General features: G+C 43.5%; 2 protein-coding genes across 3 annotated transcripts in view; both read right to left on the reverse strand.

Moving 5' to 3' along the window:
• Positions 1 to 27,540, reverse strand: part of DNAH17 (dynein axonemal heavy chain 17) — a 96,068-nt gene extending 68,528 nt beyond the window's left edge. The window contains exons 1-25 of one of the 2 annotated variants that reach the window (XM_083430247.1): positions 27,461 to 27,540; positions 24,988 to 25,350; positions 23,028 to 23,221; positions 22,215 to 22,407; positions 22,009 to 22,108; positions 21,806 to 21,891; positions 20,562 to 20,687; positions 19,633 to 19,788; positions 17,961 to 18,047; positions 17,443 to 17,610; positions 17,079 to 17,195; positions 14,669 to 14,937; positions 13,959 to 14,154; positions 13,138 to 13,284; positions 12,105 to 12,213; positions 9,980 to 10,083; positions 9,683 to 9,823; positions 8,500 to 8,643; positions 7,036 to 7,218; positions 5,761 to 6,015; positions 4,882 to 5,051; positions 4,315 to 4,537; positions 2,524 to 2,640; positions 1,050 to 1,136; positions 513 to 665 (exon numbers count right to left, since the gene is read on the reverse strand). In XM_083430247.1, the coding sequence (XP_083286373.1) occupies positions 513 to 665; positions 1,050 to 1,136; positions 2,524 to 2,640; positions 4,315 to 4,537; positions 4,882 to 5,051; positions 5,761 to 6,015; positions 7,036 to 7,218; positions 8,500 to 8,643; positions 9,683 to 9,823; positions 9,980 to 10,083; positions 12,105 to 12,213; positions 13,138 to 13,284; positions 13,959 to 14,154; positions 14,669 to 14,937; positions 17,079 to 17,195; positions 17,443 to 17,610; positions 17,961 to 18,047; positions 19,633 to 19,788; positions 20,562 to 20,687; positions 21,806 to 21,891; positions 22,009 to 22,108; positions 22,215 to 22,407; positions 23,028 to 23,221; positions 24,988 to 25,326 (3,864 nt within the window). In that variant the 5' untranslated portion in view covers positions 25,327 to 25,350; positions 27,461 to 27,540. Of the gene's footprint in view, positions 1 to 512; positions 666 to 1,049; positions 1,137 to 2,523; positions 2,641 to 4,314; positions 4,538 to 4,881; positions 5,052 to 5,760; positions 6,016 to 7,035; positions 7,219 to 8,499; positions 8,644 to 9,682; positions 9,824 to 9,979; positions 10,084 to 12,104; positions 12,214 to 13,137; positions 13,285 to 13,958; positions 14,155 to 14,668; positions 14,938 to 17,078; positions 17,196 to 17,442; positions 17,611 to 17,960; positions 18,048 to 18,269; positions 18,297 to 19,632; positions 19,789 to 20,561; positions 20,688 to 21,805; positions 21,892 to 22,008; positions 22,109 to 22,214; positions 22,408 to 23,027; positions 23,222 to 24,987; positions 25,351 to 27,460 lie in introns of those variants that run through there. The other variant, XM_083430248.1, reaches the window with a different exon arrangement.
• The window catches only part of LOC310672709 (autocrine proliferation repressor protein A-like), a 62,290-nt gene continuing 61,360 nt past the window's right edge, over positions 26,716 to 27,645 (reverse strand). The window contains exon 14 of the transcript XR_014508735.1: positions 26,716 to 26,896. The gene's annotated coding sequence lies outside the window, so the exon portion shown is untranslated. The remainder of the gene's footprint in view (positions 26,897 to 27,645) is intronic.

Raw genomic sequence — 27,645 nt, forward strand, 5'->3', positions numbered from 1 at the left:
GCAACTCCATTTCTTCCATTATCACATTGCTGTCATAGCGTTCACTACATGCTCCCAATTCCCTCAATTGGCAAGCAGGTCCCAAGGAAGCTCAACATGAGCTGCCCTGGATGAGGAAGCATGAAGACTTTGGGCCAAACTACAGGTGGCATTTATTACATAGCTTGCCACTGAGTGCAAGCTTTTTCTTTTATCAATTGTCAGTGCAGAGGGCTCAATCCCTGGTGTGAGTCCCCCCCCCCCATCAGCACTGGGGGGGAAAGCTTGCATTTGCTCAACGGGAACCACCCCCTCCACAAAGTAATTTGCAGTCATGGTGGCACTGATCTAGATCGGAACCACAGTGCAGCGAATGGGGTGCAAAAGATTCAATTCAGCCGTAAAAAAAATAGGAGCGATTGGGGTATTGACCTCATTATTCTCATTTCCTCGTGGTAGAATTCAACCTCTGGATGCAGTTCTTTCACTTGCCCTACCTGACATTTCCTAAGATTACAAGGTCAAAGTCTTACCAAGACAATCATATCCCAGAGCTCCTTGAGCAAGCGCACTTCCTTATGGCAGGCCTTCAGCTGTTTGTAATCTGGGACAGATACCTCAAACAAGCCTGCAGATTTGGATAGGGCTTCCATATCTTTCTCCATATTGGTGATCATCTTTTGTTGCTGGAAGCATTAAATGGAAAGGGGGGTTAGTCAATGTTGCAGGCAGATGAACGCAAAGAGCAAACAAGGAGGGTACAGCACTGGAAAGCGTAATGTTGCCATGTGCTTCTGGGATATGCCCTCTAACATGCCTGGAAAGTTAGATTAACCTTTTGCTCCACTGAAGTCTCCTTCACACATGGTTGGTGGCATATGCCCTACTCGTCACTGGCAACCACATGCATATGCAGCCCCCAAGAAAGAGAAATCACCGAGTCCAAATTTCTCAGCCAGTTTTTGAAAATGCTATTTTACTATGGCACTAAAAAGCAGACTATAATAGGTGGGATTTGAGGAAGGCATAGATATTGCCCATATTGACTTTCCTGACTTGTAGTAAATTACCTTATTGAGGGATTTATATGGATCTGGATCAACATGAGTGAATGGTGCCTCTTCTCGGAATTTCTCCCTGAACTCATGCTGCTTAATCTGGAGGGGGGTGGGGGTTTGGAGGAGAAGAAAGAGAGCAGAATATCCTAGTTAAAGCAGGATCACGTAGCATCACATCTGGAAGGCAGGAGTTTGTTGGCTGCGGCTCAAGATTAGAATTATGATCAATCTGGATGACGCCATCTACAGAAACAGCAGCAGAGGGTTCTGCCTAAAACATTCACAATAGGACACAGGCTGTGGGGCAAGACAAGACACTAGCAAATCATGAGCCACAACCTCATCTCTTTTTTTAAAAGTTCTCACTGCCCACTACATGCTGTGACATCACAGCATCTTAAAACAAAGTAGATTCGGAATTGGATGGCATCTTGTACGCCTCCTTCCAGCAACTCCTGCAGCCAAGCTGGTGCCAAACATATGGCTTTACAGTGGTACCTCGGGTTAAGTACTTACGGTAATTCGTTCCGGAGGTCCGTATGTAACCTGAAGCATATGTAACCCGAGGTACCACTGTATTTTCCTTTGGACCACATCAGTGAGGCCGAGAGGGGGTCTTGTTGTCTGGGCAGCCCAGGACCTCCATACATACTACCTAAGCTTCTGCCCTGGAGAGAATTAGAAATGGAGGCAGCAGCTACTGCTGCTGATAGGGATGGGGAAGATATTCATCCTGGCTTGCATTTTCATGTGTTACATTCCTCCATATCAATGGAAGGAGCACTTAATGAATTTGAATGCTACGAATATTTAATTTTAAACATTTCTATGGGACCGTTTCTTACATTTTCTGAAAATGCAATATTCTGAGGACATTCCTTCCGTCCCTCCTTCATAGATATTATTACAGTGATCAATGGGAGAAGAAATTATGAAAAATAAAGTATTGACACTTTATTGAAAGGTTAATAGATTCTGGAAGAGGCAAGTCTGCTAAATGGAAAGTCTGTTAAGCTGCATGTTAACTCACACTTGCCAAAACAATACACAAACTGAAACACAGCTACCATTCAAAATTCACACTTCTCAAAACTCAACCGAAGAATGTGTACAAAATGTATACAACAGGGATAAAAATGCATGTAATTAAGAAAATACAAAAAAAGAGGCATTGTGTTAAGGAAAACTGCTTGCAAAAATGTGTATGCTAGACACATTTTCATATGCAGTTTTGCCTATCAGGAGAAATGTGCACCGAAACACTGACGAATTTTCATGGAATGTCGCAAAAACGTGGCAAACTGAACATTGGAAAACTGAGAGAATGGATTTGTCCATTCTGGACAGCTGCCAAATTGAGACTATGGTTGGTAGGCAGCCCATCTGTCAGTGCCTTCGGCCTACAGGTCCCCCTGAATGTTTGGTCTGTGGGGAGCTCAGCATGCCAGTTGAGCAGAGAATATTTTGCACTGCAAGAGAAAGGTACCTCAAACTGTTGGCATTTCCTTCGGAGAATGGTAACTTCATTTGCCTGCAGAGGAGCCACATTCTGCTTGACTTGGAATGATAGCTTTTTGGTGTTATTCCATTGTTCTGGCAATTCCTAAAAGCAAACAAAGAAGAACCCTCAAACCTCTCAGAGCACTGCCGGGCCGGGGTGGGGGTTGCTTGGTAAAACAAATGCAGGAAGGGTAAGAAGGGGGGAAATCTGAATATGAGGAGGAGGAAACACACTTTAGTTTGGTAAGGGCCTGTGGAAATGTGCAGATTTCTGAACTTAATCTGCCCCAACTCTGTTAATAATAATGGATAAATGCTATGATGCAGCATGTCCAAAGGGAAATCAATCATATTAAATCCTGTATTTTTCGCTCTATAACACGCACCAGACCATAACACGCATGTAGTTTTTAGAGGAGGAAAACAAGAAAAAAAAAAATCTAAACGAAACAGTGGATGTATGATTTTTGTGCTTCATGCTGTGGCCACAGACATGTGATCTGACGGTGAGTTTGGGGTAGCCCAATTCAAAAATCCTGAGGATCCATGTGGAGCCATGCTTTGTAACCACGTTTTAAATGGGGAGTGAAGGAAAAGCACTCAAGGGACAAGGAGCACGCATGGGGTGTGTAGAGAAGGATGCTGCTAATAATGCAGAAGAGGGGTTTAAGGGGAGAAGGAGCTCGCGTGGGGTGTGTGGAGAAGGAGCTTTTCAGCGAGGTGAGCGGGGAGGAGGGAGAGAAAGAGCACTGTTGCTTTAAAGGAGCCAACCGGACAGCAGCTGCTTACAGCAGTGTAAGCAGCTCCTCTCCTCTCCCGCTTTGCTCCTTCTCTCCCTCTTTGCTGCTTTACGCAGCTAATGGCGAATCCCCTGCAATCCAAGTCCTGCTCACGTGCTCAAACCTATCCTGCCTATCCTGCGTAATTTCCCCCTCTCCCTCATCCCATGCCCTCCTGTCCCCAGCGCGTTCAAGAAGCCAGCGGATCAGCTGGGACGCTGAGGACGCAGAATTTCCCCCTCTCTCATCCCATGCCCTCCTGTCCCCGGCGCGCAGCCTCATGCTCCGTTTAGAGAGCGCGCAGACCTTTGCTAGCTGAGGCTTCAGCAGCTGTTGCTGGCTACGCAACGCTTTTAAAAGCGCCTGCTGGCTTTGAATCGCCTGCCTCCTTCCGGCTCACTATAGGTCCCGTCTGTCCCTCCTCCAGTGTAAGCGGCTGCTGCCCGCTTTGCTGCCATGCCTCTCCTTCCCTCCCTCCTCCCTGGCTCCTCCTTAGGTCGCTTTAAAGCAAGCAAAGCGAGAGCCTCGTAGAGCGTGTAAGCGGCTCTCGCTTTGCTTACTTTCAGAGAGCCCCTCCTCCTGGCTGTAAAGCAAGCAAAGCTAGAGCTGCGCAAAGCGGGACAGAAGCCCTGCAAGCGGCTCCCGCTTTGCTTGACTGACGGCAGCCATGGCTCCGGTCCAGCGCATTCACTCCATAACACGCACAGGCATTTTCCCTTACTTTCTCGGAGCAAAAAAGTGCATGTTATGGAGCAAAAATTATGGTAGATTGTAATGCACAACGGCTTCAATCATGGGCAAGGATTGTGATCACTTTCAGATTGTGTTTATCAGATACATTCCCATGAACTTTCCTGATGTGCTATTTCCAGCCTGGTTTCTCACAATATTTATTTAGTCTTCTACAAAGCATTGAGGTCATTGGATTACACTAAAAAAATGGCAACATGAAAGATGAACAAATATGTATTGAGCGAAAAGCATTTGTAGTAACTCACGTGCAACTGCATATGGATTTCTTCGGGCATTTCTTCTCCATATAGTTTGAGCAACTCAATGGTTTGCTTTAGAGGCTCAAACATATTGTCAGTAGCTACCTGCCTTTCTTTGACCCTCATCAAGTGCCCCATCACTTCCACAAGCCCATCGTAGTCACCTTCCTTCACAGGTTTGGTTAAGCCTGCATTGACTTCTTTCATGAAAGTGGAAAGATCCTGAAGGCTGCAATAGAAAAGGTATCGGTTCTAGTTGGGGTTAACTTTAACAGTACAAGTAACAAAACATATTTCTCATTATGGAAAGAGGATGGCATCCTTGGGGGTGGAGGAGAGGGATAACACCCTCTAACTACTTTGATTACTGTAAAGGTGGGTGATACAAGACAAAGGAAGTGCTTTTTCACACAAAATATAGTTAGGCTGCGTATAACAGGTGCTGATTCAAAGAATGCATTCATAGGTTTGTATACCGAGCACTGGCTGATTGTGGCCGATTACTGTACATGCAGGGAGAGGGGCTGTAGGAATGGAAAGCTTGGAAACTGACAAAATTATTCCCCACCCTACCTGGTGGTCACGTGGTTGATGAGGTGCTGTTTGAACATCAGGCTCCAGCGTTTGATGGTATTCAGGAGCGCTTGCTTGAAGGGACGGCAGTCACTTTGCAGCCAACCGTTGAACACTCTGGTATTCTCAAACTTGGACACTTCTTCATAGAGCTTCTCATAAGTGTCAATCTAGAAACACCAGGGGGCGCTGAGATGCGATAGCATGTGATGCAGAATTTCTACACGAACATCAGTAACGGGAAATCATGATGGGACCACTATGGGCTATGGCATTTGAGTGTGTGGGTTCCCTCCATAGCCATCTGGTTGTGAGCTAGAGTGCCCTAAGAGGAAAACCTACTTTATTCGAATTTTTGAGTTCAGAGATGGTGTCTCTCCCTGACAGGTGGATTCTAATCTGCTTTGCTCTGTGGGTGGGGACTTACAATCCCCTAGTGAAGATACTAGGAAGGGGGGCAGCGTAGAGGGCTATGAAGGGGATAAAACCACTTACACATAGGACACGTAAGAACTCCTTTAAGCTTCTCCCAAGTTATTTGTGCTGGATGTGAGTCGACTGTTAAAAAGTGTAATAAGAACGTAGAAGATAATTTTTATGTGCATTCCTGACAATGCCAGTTTTGCCAACTGGTGATGTAAGAAACAGCGATTTTACTCATCTTTAGTGTGAAAATGCCCAAAGATTTGTGCATTGCTGAGGAAAGATGGGGACTAGGAGGAGAAAAGAGGAAACAGGAAAGCAATAGGGATGTTCCAATGTTACTCACTTGCATGAGGGATGATGTAGGGTTATAAAGATGGAGTATGTGCCACTGAGAACACAACACAACACACACATCAATTTGGATGAAACGTATAGACATACTCCAACCCTCACCTGTAGCTGAAACTGGTCTAGGGTGGGCGCGACATGAGGCAAGTACTCCTCTGCGTGAGACTCCAGCTCTTCAGTGGTTAGAGCGTGGCCAAAAGTGAGGAAGCGCTGCATGAACTCATGGGGATCATCCATCCAAAGGTACGAATATTTCTCAAATGAATCTTCGTATTCTTCACCTTGTTTCATGGCATTGACCACAATGTTCCCAATCTCCTCTCGTATCTCCATCAACTCTCCCATGTCTTCTAGGTCAACCTGAAAGCATCAGGGAATCATTAATGGAGGCACGAAAGCAAAAGAACAAGCCAAGCATATGGGCCTCCCACTAGCATCTTGGCTGGAACACAGGATGCTGGACTAGGTAGATCTTTAGATCTTATGTTCACCAGATTCCAAATGAACAAAGTATTCAGGCCAAGAGATAACTTAACATTCATATATTCACACAAACATTGACTGACCAATGTTCCCTGTAGCATTTACAGGTGACCTGGAACTCTGAATAGTCAAATTCACACTCTGCAACCCAGCTGTACTTTCTAGGACTAAATTTTCTGGCTTGCCTAGAATCCTCGGATTCTGAAGTTTTCTTTTAACTTTAATTTTCTTTTTAAGTTATTGTGCCTACAACCTAAATGGAAATATGTGGGTGACAACTGCAACCCTCCTGTCCTAAGGGTATGCAATCAGATTGCTTTATTGTTTTCCTTAGCAAGCATATGGAGAAAATATTTAACTATAGTCAAATGTGGAAACAGAGAGGGACCAAAGCATGCCTACCAATATGGCCGTTGCTTGCTTTCTGTCCACTGAGAATTGGTAATTATTTCACAGTAATTATGTGTTTCTTCTGGAACAAAATGCATTTATTTATTTATTTGTTCTTTTATTTATACAGTATATCTCTTATTTGCCAAAATGGCTTCTACAGAATGGAAAGAACATTGAAACATAGCTGCTTGGAAGTCAGATGCAAGCATGGCAAGAGTTTGGGGCAGCTAAGAAAATTCTGGGCGTGTAAACAGACACATATGTTCCTGTGTTTTATTTTCATTACAAGTCACGTTCACAGGAATTCTCTTGTGAACAAAACTATTTAAACTGAGCATTACATGGGACCTGAAAGCAATGCTTACGAGTTCCTTATGAAGTATATCCTAGCCACTCATCCTACGTACCATTACAAACCTTGGCCTGGTTTGAATGTCTCTTTAAACTGGGTGTTGTCAACCTAGCACCCACAGAAGCCTCACTGCGCGGAGGCCCCAGACCAACCTTATAGCTGGACTTCCCTTTTGCCAGTCGCGGTATCAGCTTAGCTGTATCATAGATATCGTTCATCAGGTTTTCCACCAGTTCGAAAAAACCTTCCTCTGCTCCCACTTCCAGAGATGGACGATACCTCAATTCATCTTTATACAGCTCCATGCGCACTTCAAACAAAGGGGCTACAGCAGCCTGAAATGCACCGGTGCGTTCTTTATTGGTCAGTCTTCACTCTTGCGTTCAAAGTATTGTTTACTACTGCTCTGTCAGTTCCCCACAACCACTAGCCCTTTTTGTACACAATTACCATTCCCCACGGGTTTCCGGCTAACGGGATTTCCGGCTGACGTAGCAATTTATGTCGCTAGTTCTCCACTGCCCTCCGAGGTTCAGGCAAAGGAAAGCCAGGATTTATGAGGGAAAATGAGCAGAGGGCACTGCAGCCTTCTTTGGATTCCCCCTCCCCGTCCCTTTGTTCTAACAGTTAAATAAGCCACCTGGTTGGTGATAAACAGGCCTAGCCATGCAGGACCTTGCTATGGATTTACCCAGTGGTTGCATTCAGGGCCAGGGAGGAATTTGCCTTGCAGGCTAATTGGACCCATCTACAGTTTCTGCCCACCTCATAGAAATCACCACAACTTTTGGGTAGATAAGGCATTGGGTTGGATACTTAAGTCAAGGAGAGAAGGGTGTGGGGGCCCCTCCATCCCGTGGCAATGGGTATCCCCTTGAGTCTGGAAGGGGTGTTTCCTGTCTAGATTAAGGTTACCAGATGTCCCCATTTTCCCGGGAACAGTCCCCAGATTAAGAGCTTTCTCAGCATTCACATGCACATAGCAAACAATAAGTGTCCCCGGATTCATGGGGGAAAAAAATCTGGTAACCTTAGTCTAGATGCCCAACTTGGGGGCTGAAGGGCTTTACTGCAGGTGATCAGATGGGGCCCTAAGGTGCTCAACCCTAGGGGTTGACAGTGGTCAACCCCTAATAACCATCAACAAGCAGGCAGGCTGGTTGATTTCAGAATACACACCCAATGCTTGCTTACATCTGTAATCAGTAAAAGTTGTGGACTTATTTGACACCAGCATTCACTACTAGCAAATAATATACAGGCATGCTCAGAAACCATAATGTCTCTGGATGAGAGTGGAGTTTGTCTAAAATTTATACAAACTTCCCTTCCAATACCTTTTGCGAATTTCCTACCTTCCACCACCAAATCCTCAGTTAAAAATTAGAAATATACATATACCAGAACAAGCGGGTCTTAGTAAGAAAACATGCTTGCATGCACACACCCTGCTTAATTGATCCCTATTGCAAAACCTTAGTTCTTTTGCTCACAAAGCTTGAATTTACTTAGTTCTGAAATTAAGCAACCAGAAGGTGGTGACAAAGCTCTGGCATGTGGTACTGATATCCACTGATAAATTACCCTCCCACCCTGCTGAAAGCTCACCAACGTACATCAGCAGACATGTTGCTGAGCAGAAATTGCAGCGATTTTCGGATAAACTTAAAGTAGCCATCTAAAATCATGTCATCTATGAATTCCACATAATTAGACCACATTCTTGTCGTCTTGTCTGCCTTAAATAATTCTGCATTTTCCTGCAAACAGAAAAACCATTACTTGGGATACGCATTGTAATAGACAGGTGAGATTCCTTCTCCTGGTGATGTATGCTTCAATGGTGATAAAAGCCTAATGTTGTCTCATAAAACATTTGGGTAACTCCCAGAATACACCAATAATGTCAGAACTACCACCAGATGGAATGCTGATCTGGAATTCACTTGAGAGAAGATATCCTTAGGGTAGTCAAGATGTCAAATACATGATTAGATAATAATATTCACTGTTTCCTGTCATGAGTATGGACTTGCTTATACAGAATAGTATACTGAAAGAAGTTTTGGGTGCACCCGGATGCAAGTCTGTTCTTGAATTGGGGCTGTTTGTGCATGCACATTTTTTGCAGCATTGAAATTAAATTGTCTTTATCAAAATGCCAGTCTTCCTGTTGGAAACCGCCCAGAGTGGCTGGGTCAACCCAGTCAGATGAACGGGGTACAAGTAATAAATTAATATTGTATTATTATTATTATTTTCCAATTTAATCTAGATTGTCGCTTACCACAGGACATCTGATAAGTAAAAACAACCTGCTATACATCCAGTGTCACCAATGTTAGCCCATTTCTTTGCCCGAGTGGTTTGCTTTGCAGGCGTGCTGCTGTTTTGGTGGGTGGGCGGTCTCTTATTACTTTACCCCTACACGTTTTCTTCTCACCTGAGCTTCACCTGACCATTTTGCTTCTGGCAGCAAAATGGGAGGAGCGACTGAGTGTTGGAGGGACCAGAAACAATAACAAAACCCACCCCCAATGTGTCATTCCACCAATATCAGTTCACCGGTGTGGACAGCAAATGGCAGAATAGCACCAAGTGCCCATTGCTTAAAAAGTGAAAATATGTGAAAATTAACATGGCAATCACACACAAACACACACACAGGATTTGAATGACCATTTGTGATATAATGCCCACGTCTGGGAACAATCTCTGTAAAAAAAATAATTACCAGATATAAGCCCTACATAGAACTGTCTGCTGTTCTAACTCCTATGAAAACTCACTCTTTCTCACCTCAACCATAGCCTGAATCTTCTGCCCGGCATCTCTGATTGCACCATAGCGTTTGTGGATGTTTGTTTGTTTCCCATCCAGATCAAGGAGTGCTGTCTCCTTATTGTCTTTCCTTTCAAACAAAGGACTAGCTGACCATTCCTGTAAGAAGAACCAGATATATGGAACACGTCTTTTGACTGCAGCTTGAAAAAATAAGTCACCCGGCGAAGGGCAAAACTAAAAATTTATAAAGGAGAATCTTTTTCTCTTTTTTAAGTGCCTAGTAGAATTCAGTAGTTGTCACATGCTACACACCTGCATAAGCTGCCCAATGTTCTCCACGTTTAATTTCGTTTTCTGAATTCTTGTCTCTAAATCATATAAGACATTTCGCATCTCCTGAATATAGTCCATAACATCTGGTCAGGTTATTATGGTGGGGAAAAAGACATAGTAATTAGCAGCTGACTCCCAAGGCTTCCCTTTGTCTTTTGTATCTAACCTCCTTAATAATAATAATAATTTTATTATTTATACACCACCCATCTGGCTGGCTTACAGCATATATAAAGCATAGAAAAACATCAAACATTGAAAACTTCCTGTTACAGGGCTGCCTTCAGATGTCTTCTAAAAGTTTTCTAATTCTTTATCTCCTTGACATCTGAAGGGAGGGCATTCCACAGTGGAGGGTGCCACTGCTGAGAAGGCCCTCTGCCCGATTCCCTGTAACTTCGCTTCTCGCGGTGAGGGAACCAGCAGAAGGCCCTCAGAGGAGAACCTCAGTGTCTGAGCTGAACGATGGAGGTGGAGATGCTCCTTTACGTATACTGAGCTGAGGTCTTTTAGGGCTTCAAAGGTCAGCACCAACACTTTGAATTGTGCTCAGAAACGTACTGGGAGTCTGTGAAGATCCTTTAGGACTGGTGTTATATAGTCCCAGCGGCCACTCTCAGTCACTAGTCTTGCGGCCGCATTCTGGATTAGTTGTAGTTTCTGAGTCACCTCCAAAGGTAGCCCTGCATAGAGCAGATTGCAGTAGTCTAGGTGGGCAACAACCAGAGCATGTACTACTCTGGCGAGACAGTGCGCAGGCAGGTAGGGTCTCAGCCAGCATACCAGATGGAGCTGGTAGACAGCTGCCCTGGACACATCTTTACCATCTCCAAAAATGTTGGTTGACACCAACATCCTCCCATTCCACTGATGAAGACAGTAAAATTCCGAATGGGACCTCTCTGGATTACTGGTTCAAAGTACACAGTATGGGGAGAGGTGGGGTGCTGTCTGACCACATCTCTGCACTGTTTCTCCTCTGTAATATATAGCTGAAGTGGAAATGTGTGTCTGCTCCCTGCAAGTAGCAGCTATTGAAGAAATGGAGCAGGAGGTGGTGATAAGTAAACCCAGTGGCACATCTTTTTTCTTGAATTGAACATTGCCGGGGAAACATTTATTCCCTTCTAAAATTTGTAGGCTGCCCTTCATCCCATCAAAGCAATCCCAGGGTGGTTTTCAACCTTATATAAAATACAACAAATACATCAAAAGCACACCAGCGATTACAATGATAAATTAATTAAACTAATTATTAACAACAGCATGAGAATACTAGAAGCAATGGGAGATCTTACTAATGTGCACCAAATGTCTGTGGTTAATAAGTTTTTTTTGACTGTTGGCAGAATTCCAACAAAAGTCTCTGCCATCTGTACTTCCAAGAAAAAGGGTATTCCACTGTATTTGGGGAGGGGGTGTTGTTCTTCTCTCGCATTACTATGCAGCAAGTCAGGAGAGCTCCCTGCCGCCTCAAATCACAAGGCCAAGGATGGATGGTATGGGAAAAGCTGCTTCAACTAACAGCTGTGTGACAGGCCAGGAAAGACTTTAAATACTAATACCAAAACCTTAAATTGGGCCCTGCAGCTTAGAGGCAGTCAGTGCAAATCCTGAAAGCATTCTGCACTAGCTGCAACCTCTGGACCATCTTCGAGGACAGCCCAGTGTAGAGCACATTACAGTAGTCTAGCTGAAAGACCATAAGAATGTCAAGGCTGCCCTAATCCAGGAATGGCACGCTAGTCAAGAGCTGTTAACAGGCAGGCTTTCCTCCCCCCTGAGGCAACTTGTACCTGATGTGACACAGTGCTAGATCCAGCAGTGCCCCCAGGCTATAAACCACTTCCTTCAAGGCGGGCAGGTAGAACAAGCCTACATCCAATTCCCAGATGCAGGAGTTGTCCTCCAACATTATCTGGAGGCTCAGCGGTTCTCCAGTCCTCCTTTAAGAGGTACTAGTTGGTGCCCATTTTATGTGAAGGCAGATGGGCTTCAACTTTCAAACTCTGGTGTTGAGCACTTCAATCGTTTGATCAATGAACTCAAAAAGGAAGGGCGGTGGGCTACAGTTCGTAACAAATCAATGACAAGAGTTTTGTACCTTCATTGCTCCAGTACAAGTTGGTCTCAGCTTTTCTCAGGCCAACGTCAATTTCTTGCAGCTCCCCCTTGACCAGCGGAAGTTCTACTGTCAAAATTGTCTTCTTGATCTAAAAGCAAGCAGCTTATTGTAATGCACAGAGCTCATCATGCTGATGCTCGAGATGCATTGTGCTGTCTTAGGTAACACACTTCCCATCTCAACCCCTTCCAGGGCCAGCACCAAGCATGGTCAGGCATCTGCCAAGAGCCTGCACCTCAGCAGAGGGCCCACTGATAACAGACCCCTAGATCTCCTCTTCACAATTGCAAGTTGCTTGTTCACCAGCTTCTCCCTCTGGCCCAGACTGTGGTGATGAGAGGGAAAGGCAGGTGGTAGCAATGATGAGGAAGAGCAGCAGCAGCAGCAGCTGTCAGTGATAAGGAAGGCGAGGAACTGGACTCACTGAGGGAGTAGAACCCAAGGAGGGTATCTAAGCACAGGCCCTCCAAAACCTGGAATTGGCACTGACTCCATCCTAGACACTTAGAGAGGTCTGGACCCCTGACAAGGAGTTTCTGCTGGGATCAATGACGGGACATTAGGATTAGACTGAGCAGGAGATTCAGCAGCTGCAGGGCTGAATTGCTGAGCCTCAAAGGACACTAGTGGGTGATTTAGGCAAAGCAATAAACTAGCATAGCAAAAGAAAGTGACTTGTCTGTACTGTCTTGTTCTGCCTTATTCCTTTAAGTTTTGTAGAATGTTAACTGTACAGTGGTTTCCCATTGTGCTCAGACACCATTACTTGGCACAGCGGTTAAGAGTGATGGATTAGAACAGGGACCATGAAGATCACTGGGTCATCTTGGTCCAGTTACTACCCTTCAGCCCAATCAACTTCACAAGGTTGACACAAGGATTAAATAGGGGTTAGGGACAATATTGTATTCTACCATGAGCTCTTTGCAGAAAAATGCAGACTACAAACCAAAGGAAAAAATACACAGCTACTTCTTTATCCATAGATAGATAGATAGATAGATAGATATACCTTGTTATACCAGCCAACTATGAGATCTAAGTTGTCCACAAACTTCCGAAACGTTTCATTCTGAGAAAAGAGGCTTCCAGCACTGTCCGGAATTTCCTTCTGCTGCTGAAAGTTCAGGTACTTGACTTCACGGAGAACAGCTACGAGCTACACAATAATATAGCAGGGAGAAATGAATGTCCTTCTATAAATGGAACCCCCCCCCCCCCCCCGATCTAATGGCATGGTCTTCCGCTCTCTGGATGAAGACCAGGCACCTGGAAGAGAAAGGGAACTGAGTGTGGTTCCATACCAGGCATTTACTGCGGAACTTCTACGCTCACTTGCTTTTTACAGGACATCCACATGACGCCACCACTCAATCACTACCATTCTTTTTCAAAAAACCAAACCAAACCTGGGGTTCTCCTGTCTTTTCTCAGATTACAGAAAGAACGAAAGAGTGGTGCAGTCTCCACAAGTGGATATGCTTTTAGTGTTCCTCTTCATGTCTTTTTAAAAAGGTGAGATTTTGACTAGCACCATTCAAGGAAAGTAGACTTACTGGGAAAGTGGAAACTATTCACGGTTCAGTGTGCCTCCATTATAACATTTGGGGTGGGCACTATTTTATGACCTTGTTTTTTGAAATAAATGTTGAAATTATCACTAAAACAGGCCTTTTTTTAAAGGAAGTACAGGAATGTAACACCATATAACATCACCGTAGTAATGTAGCATTATACCACTATAGCACTACATCACTATAGCGCAATAATAAATTTTCTAACACAAAGCAGCCAGAAATCACATGCTAGCTTGCTCTCTTCCTATTCACACACCTCTTTGCTGAAATTCACACTAATAAGATTAGTCTCTGGATCTCTATGGATCAGTGGCTGCTCTAGGTTGAACTGGCAGTCTCTGTCAACCCGACCAATCCAATCTGCATAAATTTTCTCACGGTAACCTTGCAGCAAACGTATCATTTCATCATACTTTGCATATATCAGCTTGGCCTCAGAACTGAACATAACCCTGCAGAAAGGAGAAAGCCCAGTTTCAGATGGACAGTGGAATTTAATTGACACTGCAAACGAAGCTGCCTTATAGCTTTTATTATTACTTCAGTAAATAGTGTGTGGGTAATGCGAGTTATGGGACGCGGTTATGGGTGGCGCTGTGGGTTAAACCACAGAGCCTAGGACTTGCCGATCAGAAGGTCGGCGGTTCGAATCCCCACGACGGGGTGAGCTCCCGTTGCTCGGTCCCTGCTCCTGCCAACCTAGCAGTTTGAAAGCACGTCAAAGTGCAAGTAGATAAATAGGTACTGCTCCAGCGGGAAGGTAAACGGCGTTTCCGTGCGCTGCTTGCTCTGGTTCGCCAGAAGCAACTTAGTCATGCTGGCCACATGACCCGAAGCTGTACGCCGGCTCCCTCAGCCAATAAGCGAGATGAACGCCGCAACCCCAGAGTCGGCCACAACTGGACCTAATGGTCAGGGGTCCCTTTACCTTTACCTAATGTGAGTTATAAATGATTTGCTACTCACGGATGATCGATGGCCCGCAAGTCCTTCCTTGGGAGCTGCAATCTTTCCTGGAGTTCCAAAGCCCACTTCAGTTGCCCGGCAACAGGGGGCATGTTTTTGCTAAGGGGAGGCACACCATCACCTGCTGCAGTGGCAGCTATTTGGGCATCATATAAAATCTTTGCATTGTCCAGCTCAACATTGAACATCTCCAGAAGGGTAGCATAGTGCGGTGCTACGTCTGCCTTTATTAATGGTCGATCCAACAGGGATGCAAACATATGGATTTGCTAGAGAACAAACATCACAAAGAAGGTCCCAGTTTTTAAAAATGATATGTTCTATGAGCTTTCATTTGTAAATCCATTCTGAATTATGCTAAGCAAGTAGACCTGCAATAACATTTTGCAGTAAGAACTTTCCTCCTAAGAGTGTTCCTGTTTAGGGTTCTAGCCAGACAACCATACTCTCCTCCAAAATGTTTTATTCCATCCCCCTCCCTAGGTTTTCTGGTTTTCTTTTCCATCTGACACTCAACATGCCATGGGCTACTGAGTATACTCAGTCCGCCTTGTGCCTTTTTTTGGCAGGTGTTTAATTCTGTAAACCTTGGGGTTCCCCCCAAGACATGCTAAGAGCTTTCCGAGTGGTTCTATCCTGTTGACACCCATCACCCAGGTTTGATATTAGAAGGAGTGATCCACATTGACTCACATCCTGGTTCTAGTAAAAGCAACTTTAAACCAAATCAAATAGATGGCATCAGCTTCTGTTCTCCCTGGTGAGCTCTACCACAACCTTTATGTGTTACAGCAGTTAATTTAATATCGGCAAATGGCCACGATCACTCTGTTGCATTGGTGACTGACTACCTTTGTATGCACTGCTGTCCGGACTGGAGACTAAACTTGACATACGGTGGATGCTCGGGTTGCGAACGTGATCCATGCGGGATGCAGACGTGTCGCTGCAGGTTGCGATTCAGCGCTTCTGCGCATGCGCAAAGCGCGATTTAGCAGTTCTGCGCATGCGTGATTGCCAAAACCCGGAAGTAACCCGTTCCGGTACTTCCGGGTTTCGGCGCTCTGTAACACGAAGAAATGCAACCTGGAGCGTCTGTAACCCAAGGTATGACTGTACTTGTTAATTGGGATAATGGTAAACCATTGGTAAATCATTATTATCATTTTTATAGTCATATGATTACATGATTCCTAGTGTCCATTTATCAATTTGACAGGCCATCAACTGGCGTCTAAACAAAATCAATAAATCATAATGAAAGCAGACATTATACACAACTCATTAAACACAATTATTAAAAAGAGTAGAAAATGAGGAGAGTACTCAGAAAGTGGCAGTGAAAGCTTTTGCTTTTGTTTAAATGCATTCATGTTAGTTCACCTACGCTCAAAGATCTGCACTGTTTGCCAGCTTGCTACTGGGCCAGTTTCAAGATGTTACTATTGGCATATCGGGGCCAGCTTACCTACAAGATTGCCTTGCCTCACATGTGCCTACTTGACCACTTTGATCAGTAGAATTGGCACTACTAGAGGCGCCATATAATACCTGTTCTGCATTTGTAAGAAATTGGTTGTTTAGTGTGACAGGCAGCACCTGCCCTTTGGAACTCCCTGCCTTTTGAGATCAAGCAGATCCCATTAACAGTTAGCCGCAGGATAGAAGAAGAAGAAGAAGAAGAGTTTGGATTTGATATCCCGCTTTTATCACTACCCTAAGGTGTCTCAAAGCGGCTAACAATCTCCTTTCCCTTCCTCCCCCACAACAAACACTCTGTGAGGTGAGTGGGGCTGAGAGACTTCAAAGAAGTGTGACTGGCCCAAGGTCACCCAGCAGCTACATGTGGAGGAGCAGAGACGCAAACCCAGTTCCCCAGATTACGTGACTACCGCTCTTAACCACTACACCACACTGGCTCTAGAAGACTGAACAGGCAAAAATGGTAACCGACTTATCATCTTCCTTGCTATGGTGAGATGTAGTCTGTTCCTACTTAAATCATTGTCATCATTTCTAAATCTGCATCTATACATACACATGAGTGTGTGCAAACTTGGTACAAAGCTGTATTCTCTTTTTTCCTCTCATTTGGTGATTATAAATGGCACTCACAGAAGTAGAAAGGAGGTGGGCTGACACTGAGAGAGACCCCACACAATCCCGCTGTTTACTACCGTAGGAGATGTTTGCTTGAAAATTTAATGCTAATCTTCAGTGGGCTCAGATCTGAAAAAGCAAAGTATTTTCTTCCTTGCATGGGATGGACCTTCCATGGCAGCTAGGGACAAAACTGGCTTCTTTACCTGCAGGAGCATAAATTACTGCTTGCTCCTGCAGGTAAAATTACTGCTTGCTCCACTGCAGATAAAGCTATCTGGGTTTAGGTTAAACACAGGAATGTACGTACCTTGACAGCAGATTCAAAACTGGAGCAGTCAACAAATCCTTGATAGAAAATGGTGGACAGCCGTCGATCCAAATCCTGAATTTTAATCTGGAAGTCTGCAAAGTCTTCATCAAATTGCTTTCAATTATAATAATAACAATCAACAACGACAAAAAATGAGTTAGAACAATCATGTACCATACCTGTTGACTTTTAAAAGTTAATTAAAGCAAAGTAGAAAATAAGCTAGGCCAACTACCTTGAAGAGAATACATTTGTTGCTATAGTACGGTAATTAGAGCACATTGGGATTTTGTCCCTTACAGTAAGCAAATAATTTATTCCATCTACATATGAATAAATTTCCCATATTGAATTTACTAACCTCATCTGCCGGATCTAAAGGATCATATTTGCACTCAACAAAGACCTTAACATATTCAAGAACCTCCTCATAAATTTGAACCACCAGCCTCCCTAAGATATTGCCTCTCACACCTCCCAATTCAATTTTCTCTAGTTTGAGAAATTCAATTGAAGTCATGTATAGTTCCTAAAAAAAAATACACAAACAAACAACAGTTATCTACTGCCTCCTTCTTTTGAATAAACTTTAAATGACTTGGTTTTGCTGCTAATCAGCTCTCTTTACATTCCTTAAACAGGAAACGCTTTTTTACAAGTGGCTTCAACACTGATTATTTTACAAAATAACAAGAGTCACTAAAATTTACTTTGTCCAGTGTTATCACTTTTAAATATAGAGTTTTCTGAAAACAAAAATATGGTATGTGATTTTAAATATCATTACACACACACACACACACACACACACATACATTTTTGGGGTCTGGGAAACTTTTAGCTATGGTTGTTTCTTGTTCTAGACAGTTTAATTCTCACCTCTATTGTCTTCAGTCTGTGAAAAAATGAATTCATTCTAGTGAAAACTAGTGTAGAAGGGAACTCCCAGTACTGGGGTTCTTTGTCCTGCAAACAGAAATAAGAGAGTGTGACCAACTCTATATAGGCAGCGGCTGCATTTAGCTGCAACTCTAAGGCCCCATTTGCACTATATATATTTAAACTGGTATCATACAGTAGTATTATCTGTCTAAGGATGTGTAGGTCAGAGAAGCTGAATAAGAAATAGTTTTGTTAAAGGACAATGAACAACAGTTCTCCCCCCCCCCCCTTAAGCTACTTTCTCACTCTGCTTTCAGCCCTGCTTCCTGCTTAGGCCTAACCTCCTAAACAAGATATGGGAGGTGCCCTTAAAGGTATATTCACATACCACTTGAAACTGCCATGCTTTCCCCCACAGGATCCTGGGAACTGTAGTTTATTAAGGATGCTGAGAGTCATTAGGAGGTTGCTATTCCCCTCACTTCCCAGTTCCCAGAGTTCCCTGGGAAAAGGGAGTGACTGTTAAAGCCGTCTGAAAATTGTAGCACTGTGCAATGGAAGAAACGGTACCTGTGGCCCTCAAAAGACCGTTTTGTCCCCGCAACTGCAAGGGGTGGGAGGAACCCCTAAGGGACTTGCTCAAAGCTCCTTGCAAATTGCTGCTCACTTAGTCCCCAGATACAAAGGACATGTGTTGTGTGCTGTTTGAATGGAGTTCTGTGGCCATTTTGCTCTGTGACCAAACATCCCTTCCAGTCATAACTTTGCACATGAGCTAACAGAAAAAAAACAAGCAATGCACAGACCCTCACCATGATTTCTGGTGCTTTGTTTGTGCAGAGGTCTGGAAATCTGAGCATAGCACAAAAATGCCCCCTTGATAATAATAAAAATCTGTATGTGCATGCTCAACTCGGCTGCCATGGGTGGGCAGAGGAGGAGGAGGAGACAATAAGAAAAGCATGCTAGAAGCATGAATGGGGAAACACAGGTTTGCAGATGTTTTCCCCTGAATAAAACCCAGGCAAAATCTGAGACAAGAAGTCAGGTGGGAATGCAGAGCTCCAAACAAAATTGATAATGGGAAAACTAAGCCCAGACTTAACATAATTTGTGGGTGGGCCCTCAGTGACCAGGCCAACCTGAAGTTGAGGGAAAATTGCTTCCTAATATGAATTTTTCTGCAAGTAAAATTCTGAAATTGAACAACTGCATCTAGAAGCAGCCCTGACCAGGTAGAGCTGTTTAAAATAGTTTTCCACAAGAAAGAATGGGGAAAATTTATAATTTATTTAGGAGACCACTGGAAGCAGATGAAAACATTAGCAGCATTTTAATCTCACTTGTAATGTAGCATATACGATAGACAATATGGATAGATATAAAATATAGATTATGAAATAATATGCAGTTGAAAACGTTGACAATAAGACCCATGGAGAGGATGGGGGGGAGTCTCCAGATTCAGAGAAATCTCTTTATATGGATATGTATGTAGTTTTGTTATAAATTTATATCTGTAAAGTCAAATAAAAATATTTTTTTAAAAAATAAAATAAATAGTTTTCCACATTATTAAATGGAATAACTTATACGGAATGTGCTGCACTGTGAAGTTCTGAGTAATGCTTTCTCTGAGAACCAAAGTCCACTGGTATCAGTAACCCACCTTAAAAAACTTGGGCATCATATCTGTGCAGCAAACGTCGTAAGTCTTATAAAGTTTCTCTATCACGGAGATACCCAGCTTGATCCCTCCTAGCACCTCTTCAATTTCACCTTGTAAGCCCTTGAGCACTTCCTCGGGACTCAGAAAATTACGTGTCTAAATAGAAAGCAATGTAGTCAAAGATGACGCTTAGGTGAACAGGGCACATTAAAGCAAACTGGAAGTGGACCCCTGCAACAGTTTGGCAGTGCAAGGCAGTGCATTGATGAATCGGCCCCTTCAGGTAGTTGTTATATTGCTCATAATTTATCAGCACAAAGTGTGCTTGTTACAGCAGGAAATAATGGCTTTCATTGAGGCTGTGATTTAGGCTCCTCCACTGCCTCCTTATGCACATGCAAAGTGATAGGTCAAACTTTCTGCAAATCTCATCCAAATGGGAGGACAATCAATGGTTGGGACTCTGTGACAACAATACCACTGGCCACCTATACTCCTGACTTTCCGCAGCACACCTAAGCATGTGTACCATTCATTTTTCCTTTGACTGTTGAAACACAAATGTGGGCAATCCTGAGCTCACAACTGGAATTGACCAACTTCTTACTTGTTTCAGTGGATCAGGTATGAACCACAAGATAGAAGCAAGAAGGGCAAGTCCTCCCAGTGCAACAATTTCTGCTGAAATTTTGCACTCGCTTTAGGCTCTCAACCAAACCTGCCCAGGCCCTGTTTCATTTTCTATTCCCCACCCCACCTTCCAGTTAACCAATTTCAGCATCTGCAAAATAAATTTGGCTGAAACTATATTTAATGGCTGCAATCACCAAAACAAAAACCAAATGGAAATTAGAAGAAACGAAGAAAAGAATATGGGAAAGGGGATGGGAATCCCCCCAATCTAGTACTTTATTTTCACAGAACAGTACCAATTCAATGAAGAGGTTACAGATCTCCTGCAATACGACAATGATCCGGGATGGAATGTTGTAGTATTCAGAATTGGCCCAGATCATGCATACGGTGTACATGACATTGCTGATGAATGGAGGAAGCTGTGTGGACATATTAAAAAAAGAGAAAGTAAAGGTTTCAAACAACTAAATTTCACATGTTTAAGGTAAGGTGGTTTATTTTTAACTTGAGCTGTATGCAAATGGCCTCTAAAAATTCTCCACCCTATTTTTGGACAGACAAATTTACTGAATTTCTCCAAAGGGAGGATAAATTCTTCAGCAATAAGTGACTCCGCACTTGCATCACTTATTTACCCCAAGGAGAGGCATGAGGCAGAGTGCATGCCTAAAACCCAGGAATTCCTGCAGGGATACGGATTCCTGTGAGTAGCTGGGCATTCTTCATCTCTGTTTAAAATATTGGTGGGTAGGTGGGAAACTTGTAGGCAGTGCTGGAGCTTCATGCTCTGGCACCAGGGTGTGGAGAGCAGGCGAGGACGGGGATGGCGCGCGTCCCGGGGTGTGGCATGCCGCCTGTGGGGGTGTGGCGTCCAGCGTGGGCAGGGGGGCAACCGCAATGGCACCCCACCAGGATCGCACTGACGGGGGCGGTGCACTCCCCCCACACTCCTCTTCCTCCACCGCTGCTTGTAGGAACATCACAACATCCACGGAACTCTAGTTACCAATCTCAGACTTCTGAACGTTGGCTCTTGTTCCTGGACCAAACTTATTGTTGCTACTTCTTGTAAGAGCACTTGGACTCGATTCTGCACTTTCCTAGCTACTAAGGACTGCTTAGGCTATCCTTAGATTAAATTATTAAATGTTCATTTCTTAACTTCTTTACTTGCAGGTAAGTACAACTCTGATTGGTTGGGAGGAAGCCAGGACATAAACTCCCATTTCCTCTTCACAGAGGTGTTTGTAGGCCATTGAAAACAGCCTTTTTTTGAACTTTTTGGATAACGATGGACTTCTTGGAGAACATTCACCATAGTGCTACATAGAATATAACCCTCAGTAAAGTATCGTGGAAGATACAGAGAATGTATACACCAAGCCTGTCCAAACTTGCCCTCCAGATATTTTTATACACCATTGTAGCAGTAAAAATGGCTAGCAATTCATTTTTTAAGAGGGTCTTAGCAGTGATGCATAAGCAAGGTGGCCTATTTTAATTCTCAAATGTTATTTTCCCCCTTTAATATATATACCTGATGATATTCAGCTTGTTCCACTTCTTCCAATACAACTTTCAGTGGCTGCAAGTACAAGTTAATATCATCAGCCTCCTTCAGTCCTGAATAAAACAAAAATGACAGAGTAGGTAAATTAAGGAGGGGCTTGAAAGCAATTTGTTACATATGACCCAAACCAACTTCCTGGCGGTCATTTATTTTAAGAAAGGAGGTCGTACCTGCAGAGACGTCCTTGAAAACATTCCTGAGTGCTGGCCAGTAACAGCTCTTTGCCCTCTCCAAAATATCAGCAATCTTTTTCACTTGAGGGGCATACAGCTGGGAGAAACAAAAACACAAAATCCCCAACTTTAGCAACTTGTTTTCATGACCATATGATGGTTTGCAGCCAGGTCTCATGAAGTGCCCATAAACTCCCACCTACCTGTTCATTTATGCACTGCAGGTTAACCTGCCGGCTGTACCAGAAATCAAATTCCACTCTGGGTAATGGGTTCAAGCCATCCAGAAGAGGCTGTGCTGAGTCTTTGCTCAGGATATCTCGTATCTGATGAGACCAGTCAATGATGATGGTTTCAATGGAGTGTAACAGTGTACTGTCCACAGCTCTAGGAAGCCTGAAAGAACCCACAAAGGACAGTATGGTGAAAACAGTTTTAACTTCTCATCCAGAAACAACTTGCATAGCGGTTATTAACCTCTTTGGGGTCACAGGCCCCTTTGAAAATCTGAGGAAACCTATGGAATCCCTTCCAATGCACATAAACACATACACAATTTTGCATACTATTTATTTTATTGTTTGGGGGTTTTTTGCACTTGGTTCACAGACCCCTTAAAAGTGGACCTCCTAGGTGCCATGGGCCACAAGTTAAGAACCTCTGAACTAAAAGTTACTAGCCAGCCTGGCTATAATATAAAACTCAGTAAATGCAGTGCAGGAGCACTGCCTAATGGTCCTTGGATTCCCTCCTAGGTGCCTGTGCCTTTACAACCAGAAACGTTTGTATTTCCCTTTGTTTGGGCCATCACTCTTCCTTGATGGTGGGCATCTCTGAGGATCACAGCATGGAGGCATGCCAAATACATACATGCAAGTAATTGCCCCTTAGGGATGAGAGTAGCCTTTTAAAAAATAAATAAATGAAAATAATGGGTTCTTCAAATGCTGCACATACACAATGTACAAGACAACAAGAAGTATAGACATTGGCAGACATTATTTTAGGGCACCCACGTGTCAAACATATCCGCTTCACTCTCCAAGGTATCTATGTGGTCTGGCAAAGGAAGCAGTGTTTTCCCTTTGATCTTTCCTCCCATCACAAACATCTCATTCTTCAGTCTGTGCGCTGCCCGTATAACATCATCAGCCACCACTTGAGGCCATCCAGCAAGGTTTTCGTGCTTCATAAATAAGGAATAGACCACCTAGAGGGAAATAATTGCTCTGTTTCAAACATTACTGATCACAGGACTATATCAAATTAGTTTTAATAAAATCTAAAACTTTTCTGGAAAAGCCCAGCCTCTTTTTTTAAACATCCCAGTAGCTGGAACGTCTTTTTTGGAAGTCATGGTCCTATGATTCTGACAGCCACCACACCACCGCAATGCCATCGTAACATCAGTATTGCATTACACGGGTGCAATGGTAATGCGCCACTTCAATGTATTGCCTTTCACCAGTGCAGGAACATGGCAGTGAGCCTAATCCTGCCCAGCTGGAATAACTTGAGGACAGAATTGCATTGTTAGGCTTTGTCAGCCAGCCCAGCATACAGAAGCTGTGAAAAGGGCAAATCGTACACTAGGGATATTTAGGAAAGGGATCCAAAACAAAACTGCCAATATTGCAATGCCTTTCTACAAATGTGTGACCACATTCGGAATACTGGGTGAAGTTATGTTTGCCACATCCCAATGGTGATATTGTTGAGCTAAAGAAAGTGCTGAAAAGGGCAACAAACTCCATACCTGTGTACCCTCCCTTTTAAAGTTTTTGTTGAGTTGGCTGCTTTGTAAATATCAAGTTTTACAAAGATGGGCAAACCCTCACCGCCACAGTCCCAAAACATTGCAGTGCTCAAACATGCTCAGGAATCACTCTTTGATAGTAGGTTGTGGCAAGTCTGGGACCATGAGAAGCTGGTGGCAGGGCAAACCTGGAGGCAGTGACCACATTAGTGCTGTTTGCTGCAATTCTTCTGTGTTTGTGTCTTTGTCTTGCGTCATCATATGTTTCTGTGCTGCTCTTTGGGTTACTCACATTCAGTTCCCTGCATCTCCAGTAAAAGCAATCCCAGGCAGCAGGTGATGTGATGTCTGCCTGGACAGCTGCTGCCAGTCAGAACAGGCATTGCTGTGGCTAGGTGGGAAACAGTTCTTGGCTGGTGTAACACAGCTTCCTATATAGCTTAACATGTGCAAAGAAAAGCAAGGGGTTGGGTTTGAGCATTTACAAAGAGGATAATAAACTTGCCAGTGACTATGTTAATCATGTCATCTGTCCCAAAGCGCTGGAAAATATTAGTGCCTCTGGATCCTGAGTAACACTCTGCCACGCCAACAAGAAGCAGAACCATAATTAGAGAGAACATTAGGGATTTAGTGCAGACTGAACCAGTTGTTCATACAAGTCCAGGAAAGGCTCTGGCACAGACAGACCCTAAATGTTTTTTAATGCACAATTTGAATATGGTGAATTTAATCATCAACCCAGTATAGCCAGGGCAATGTGGCAATGCAATTTTAAAACTCGGGGCATTCCCTGATGATCAGGAGCTGGTAGGCTTTATTTATTTATTACACTTCAAGCCTGCTGTTCCTCAAAGAAACATCAGAGGAGGAATTCTACCCTCACAACAACTGTGTGAGGTAAATGTTTAAAATTTACATTATTGGAGTTGTAGGTGATATGATAGGCTTAAGGAGAGGGATCTCTCACTTCCAGACCCAAAGCCTGACTGGCTCTGTCCAACATTGGAAAAGGATAGATCCATCACATCACAGCAGTTTCATCTGCAACTTCATGAAAGATTGAGAATCCTGTTGGAACCAAAATAAGGAGCTGTATTAACTATGTATCCCATTCTCTGCCTCATGTCATTGTGTGGTTCTCTTATGACTACGCTCTCATATGTTTGTTTATAAAGAGATATCATTCAGTGAACTGCTAAGATAAACTGGATGCCCACCTCTTCCACAACAGCCATCATCTGCTCTACAGGGGAGGGGCTGAGATCTCCAACAAGGAGTAAATCCAGAAAGTTCTCTTTGTTAACGTTTTCACGCCTCTTTTTCACAAAATAAATTCCTTTATTCTTCAGTGTTGCTGGGAAGCCAAGACAAGGAACTAGTTGTCCAGTGGGATTGAGGGTGATCACCAGTGCTGTCACATCATGCTTCTCATAGAACTCATTGAGCATGGAGTGGACTTCCTCACTGGTTGCAAACTTGGTCCATTTGTCAGGCTTAACATGGAGAAAGAGAGTGCAGTAATTCTCTATGAAGTCCAGTCGTTTGTCAGTCGCCATCTTGATTCCTCAGTTGCTAACCACCTGAAAGGGAAAAAAAAACTGATCAGGTAACCAACTGGAAAGTCTTTCTTTCCTGTCTTGAGAAGAAAACATCCTTGTCAACACATTGCAGAATACCTATCCAACCTGTTGGGAACCATGCTAAGCGTTCTAGCTTCCCCATACATATCTGCACTATGGAATTCATTTCAACTGAATGGGGGCAGGGAAGGATTATTTGGGTTTAATTGCAGATGACAGCTTAATTATAGGGCATGTAAAAGCTCTTTGCATCTGATCCATCTGTGTATAATCAACAAAGGTCAGGCAGGAGCTGGATCACATCCGTAGCCCTCATCATCTAACGCCCCTCACCTTGTGATCCAAACCTCCATATATTTGAATATGGGGAGCCAGTAGGCATGGTCCCACCCACTGTCTGTCCATGTGTTGATTATACGGAGATATTTTGCATGTACAGGGCTAAAGTCTTCATCCTATATGACCATAGCAGTGCCATGCATGTGATGGGAAACATGATTTTAACATTGCTTATGTTCTTGGGGTTCTTAAAATTACAAATAGCAGCCAGAGGCGATCCCCCCCAAATCCCAATAAGAACCATATAAAGAAGAGGGGACTACTTTTCTCCTGTGCTGCTGCCCCAATTAAACCCTGCCCCTAAAGCTGATATTCGGTTGGGAGAGAAGGTTCCATTGGTGCCAGTGGAACTTCCCTTCTGTGCCAAACAGTAGCTTTTTGGGGGCGAGGGAGGGCTCACTGAGACCACTGTGCAGAGGGAAAGGGTTACATTTCCCTTTCTTTGAACACTGCAGTCCTGACCCTGATCACCCATCCCTTTGCAAATACTGTTTGCCATTAAAATCCTCACACATACACACAATATTAAATCACATACTACGTAAATGTCATATATTGTTTAGCTTTCGGCAGGTGCAGAGTCTGTGCACTTGCCAGCTTGTTAGTGATGTAGATCATATTTTGGAGCACCTAGAAAGGAAGACAATATGCTGACAGGCAGAGATGGTAGACAGGATAGTGTTGAAGATTCTTTCTAAAAAGTCCACGTCAGACGAAAACGTAGAGTGAGAGCTTGCACTTAACTTTTTTGCCCCACTGTTTCCAATCACAAGTTCGCAGTTAAAAGCTCTGTGCCCAAGTACCCCCTCGTTTTTCTTTCTTTTTGCTCTGGAGCTTCCCTCAGGAAAGACCTCTCTTTATCGCTCAATCAGAGTAAATAACTGAGGTTTTCTGTGGGTTGCCATTTGCTCCAACTGAGTTTTAAGGAGTGGGTTTTCACTAGGAAAGGTAAAAAGAAAAGACTCATTTCCTGGTCCAGCAAAGAAGTACAGTGGTACCTCAGGTTAAGTACTTAATTCGTTCTGGAGGTCCGTACTTAACCTGAAACTGTTCTTAACCTGAAGCACCACTTTAGCTAATGGGGCCTCCCGCTGCCGCCGCACAATTTCTGTTCTCATCCTGAAGCAAACTTCTTAACCCAAGGTAATATTTCTGGGTTAGCGGAGTCTGTAACCTGAAGTGTATGTAACCTGAGGTACCACTGTAGCTAGTTAGGCACAGCCAAGGGCTTGGGCATTTTTAACCCTCCCCTTTGAACCTTAGACCCGCTCTTCCCCACTGTATCACAACCTGATTTTAAAACCACTTTACATTTTAAGATATGTACACACAATATATTTCCCTTGCAGGTGGCAAGGCAGCTGCAGGAGGGGAGTTTTTAGTGGGAAAATATCCTGCAGGGAAACGGTTATGCTCCTGTTTGTTTGAGGCCATAGTTTTGAGTTCCTCCCTTGTAGCTTTATAAATCACTTAATGTGTCAACACAAACAGAATTTATTAATATTGCAGTTGTTGTATAAGGGATTATTATTATGACCGGACTATAACTGAAATTAATAAGATTCTGGAACACAGAAAAAAAGGAAAACCATCAAACTATCAAATCTAGCACACGGTGGGGAGCCATTTTATCTAAATCATATAGTTCGGTATTTGAACTATTGGTATTAATAATTGCATTATAAATTGGCATTGTTATAAGGAGGCTATTATTGAACTGTAATGGAAAACGAATAAAAAAATTATTGTAAAAAATAAAAGATACTACAACCTTTTCTCTGACCAAAGTGTATGCTTTGACCAAACAGGTTTGGTGGCATCCAACTGAAAGTCACTCAACTGTCGAGGAACAATGGCTCCCACAAGATTCTTGTGACATCAGCCCTCAACTGCCACACACTGGAAGAACCTGCTTCCATTAAGGTGTCAAAATAGAAAGTTATGGTGCTTGTATGA

The sequence above is a fragment of the Podarcis tiliguerta genome, assembly GCF_965153285.1.
Source record: "Podarcis tiliguerta genome assembly, chromosome: 2".
NCBI lineage: Eukaryota > Metazoa > Chordata > Lepidosauria > Squamata > Lacertidae > Podarcis > Podarcis tiliguerta.